We start from the raw sequence: 2,500 nt of genomic DNA, 5'->3' as shown, positions 1-2,500 counted from the left end.
GAGCAGACTACAGCAGGAGATCTATGAGCTGAAGGGCATGAAGAGACAGATGGAGGAAGCTCTGAACTTGGCCGTCCAGGCAGACAAGACCAAGGCTGCTGAGATACGGTCCGTCTATCATGTACACCAGGAGGAGATCACCCGCATCAAGAGGGAGTGTGAGAGGGAGATACGCAGACTGGTGAGAGGGATTTATACTCCTCATCACACACACACACACACACACACACACAGCAGAGTGGACCTCATTACTTTATAAACTGTACATGTTATTTACAGTCCCATGATCCCTTCTGAATGAGAGTGTAATGTGTAATGGAGGGCTGATAACATGGCGTTTACTGTAATGGGCTTTAATGGGCTGTAGTGAGTAGAGATCAGGTGACCTGTGAGGAGAGCTCAGAGATCGTCCTGCATAGGGAGATCGTCCCTACATAGGGAACTACTTTTGGCCAGAGCTCTATTGGTTCTGGTCAAAGTAGTGAACTACATAGGATGTCATTTGGGATGCACTCTGATGTACTGAGCTCCAGGAGGTCCAGGGACCGCTTTCCCTATAGTCTGGTTCAGCAAGCTATAGCCAGGTGAATGTAGCAGACAGGTTAGCATCAGCAAGCTATAGCCAGGTGAATGTAGCAGACAGGTTAGCATCAGCAAGCTGACAGATGAATGTAGCAGAGAGGCTAGCATCAGCAAGCTATAGCCAGGTGAATGTAGCAGACAGGTTAGCATCAGCAAGCTATAGCCAGGTGAATGTAGCCAGGTGAATGTAGCAGACAGGTTAGCATCAGCCAGGCGAATGTAGCAGAGAGGCTAGCATCAGCAAGCTATAGCCAGGCAAATGTAGCAGAGAGGCTAGCATCAGCAAGCCAGGCGAATGTAGCAGAGAGGCTAGCATCAGCAAGCTATAGCCAGGCGAATGTAGCAGAGAGGCTAGCATCAGCAGGCTATAGCCAGGCGAATGTAGCAGACAGTGTAACAGTACAAATTTAGACCGTCCCCTCGCCCATACCCGGGCGCGAACTAGGGACCTTCTGCACACATCAACAGTCACCCTCGAAGCATCGTTACCCATCGCGCCACAAAACCCGCGGCCCTTGCAGAGCAAGGGGAACTACTACTTCAAGGTCTCAGAGCAAGTGACGTCACTGATTGAAACGTTATTTAGCGCCCACGCTAACTAAGCTAGCCGTTTCACATCCGTTACACTAGCATCAGCAAGCTATAGCCAGGCGAATGTAGCAGAGAGGCTAGCATCAGCAAGCTATAGCTAGGCGAATGTAGCAGAGAGGCTAGCATCAACAGGCTATAGCCAGGTGAATGTAGCAGACAGGCTAGCATCAGCAGGCTATAGCCAGGCGAATGTAGCAGACAGGCTAGCATCAGCAGACTATGGCCAGGTGAATGTAGCAGACAGGCTAGCATCAGCAGGCTATAGCCAGGTGAATGTAGCAGACAGGCTAGCATCAACAGGCTATAGCCAAGTGAATGTAGCAGACAGGTTAGCATCAGCAGGCTATAGCCAGGTGAATGTAGCAGACAGGTTAGCATCAGCAGGCTATAGCCAGGTGAATGTAGCAGACAGGCTAGCATCAGCAGGCTATAGCCAGGTGAATGCTGTCGATATGTTTCTGTTTGTGGCCCCTGCTGATTTGAATAGGGCAAGCTACGATATCTAGCTGCCAGTGAGAGTCATTGACAAAAGAGAAGAGGAGGAGGAGGAGGGAGGAAGAGGGGGAGTAGAGGAGAGGAGAGGGAGCTCCAGGGAGAAGTATATGGCATCACCACACTCTGCAGATGAAAGTATATGGAACTAAGCTATTAAAGCAGAATTTAACATCCTAAAGACAGAGATGCTGGATGGATTCCCCTAAATACTTCTGAACATGAATGTGGTTGATCTAGACTTCAATGTTAGGGCTCGCGTCTAAGACGGGTCCATTTTCCCTATATAGTGCACTACTTTTTTACCAGGGCCTGCATAGGGCTCTGGTCAAATATAGTGCACCATATAGAGAAAAGGGTGCCATTTTGGACAGAGACAGATATGGTTTTATCCCCTTCATTACTTCTGGAAATATATGTGGGCTATCTAGACTACAATGATATGTCTTGATGCACAGAATGTAATCATTTGAAGCTGTGTATCTGCGTGGGAGAAAACAAGCTTTTTAACATCAGCAGGAAATGGCTAATTTGCAGGGTCCATTTCCAGTGTGTTCAGATGTTCAGTGTTGTCCTCAGAGGGAAGCAGCACGTGAGTTACTAATGAGTAATAAAGGCCCCTGTCAGCAGCTAGTGGGACAGTGGTTAGGGGCTCTGGCGGTAGCGGCAACTCTAGTTAGATGCTAAATGACCGACCTACTAACCCTCTCAGCGGGCCGTTAGAGACCTGCCTGTACCTTCAGAATGAATACCTTATCCTTAACAATGACTTCCTGTTATGTAATGAAGAAATAAGACACAGGAGGTATGCGTTACCCTAATTATTGGTACGGCG

General features: G+C 48.4%; 1 protein-coding gene across 8 annotated transcripts in view; it reads left to right on the top strand.

Annotated features, from left to right (window-relative positions):
* LOC110516041 (Janus kinase and microtubule interacting protein 3) overlaps window positions 1-2,500 on the top strand; it is an 89,450-nt gene that overhangs the window by 38,621 nt on the left and 48,329 nt on the right. For all 8 annotated transcript variants that reach the window (XM_036988645.1, XM_036988648.1, XM_036988643.1 and 5 more), the window contains exon 4: window positions 1-181. This exon is cut by the window's left edge and continues 62 nt beyond it. In XM_036988645.1, coding sequence (XP_036844540.1) covers window positions 1-181 — 181 coding nt within the window. The remainder of the gene's footprint in view (window positions 182-2,500) is intronic.

The sequence above is a fragment of the Oncorhynchus mykiss genome, chromosome 1, assembly GCF_013265735.2.
Source record: "Oncorhynchus mykiss isolate Arlee chromosome 1, USDA_OmykA_1.1, whole genome shotgun sequence".
Taxonomy (NCBI): domain Eukaryota; kingdom Metazoa; phylum Chordata; class Actinopteri; order Salmoniformes; family Salmonidae; genus Oncorhynchus; species Oncorhynchus mykiss.
Note: the sequence above shows the minus strand (reverse complement) of the source record. Positions and strands in the feature narration are given on the sequence as shown.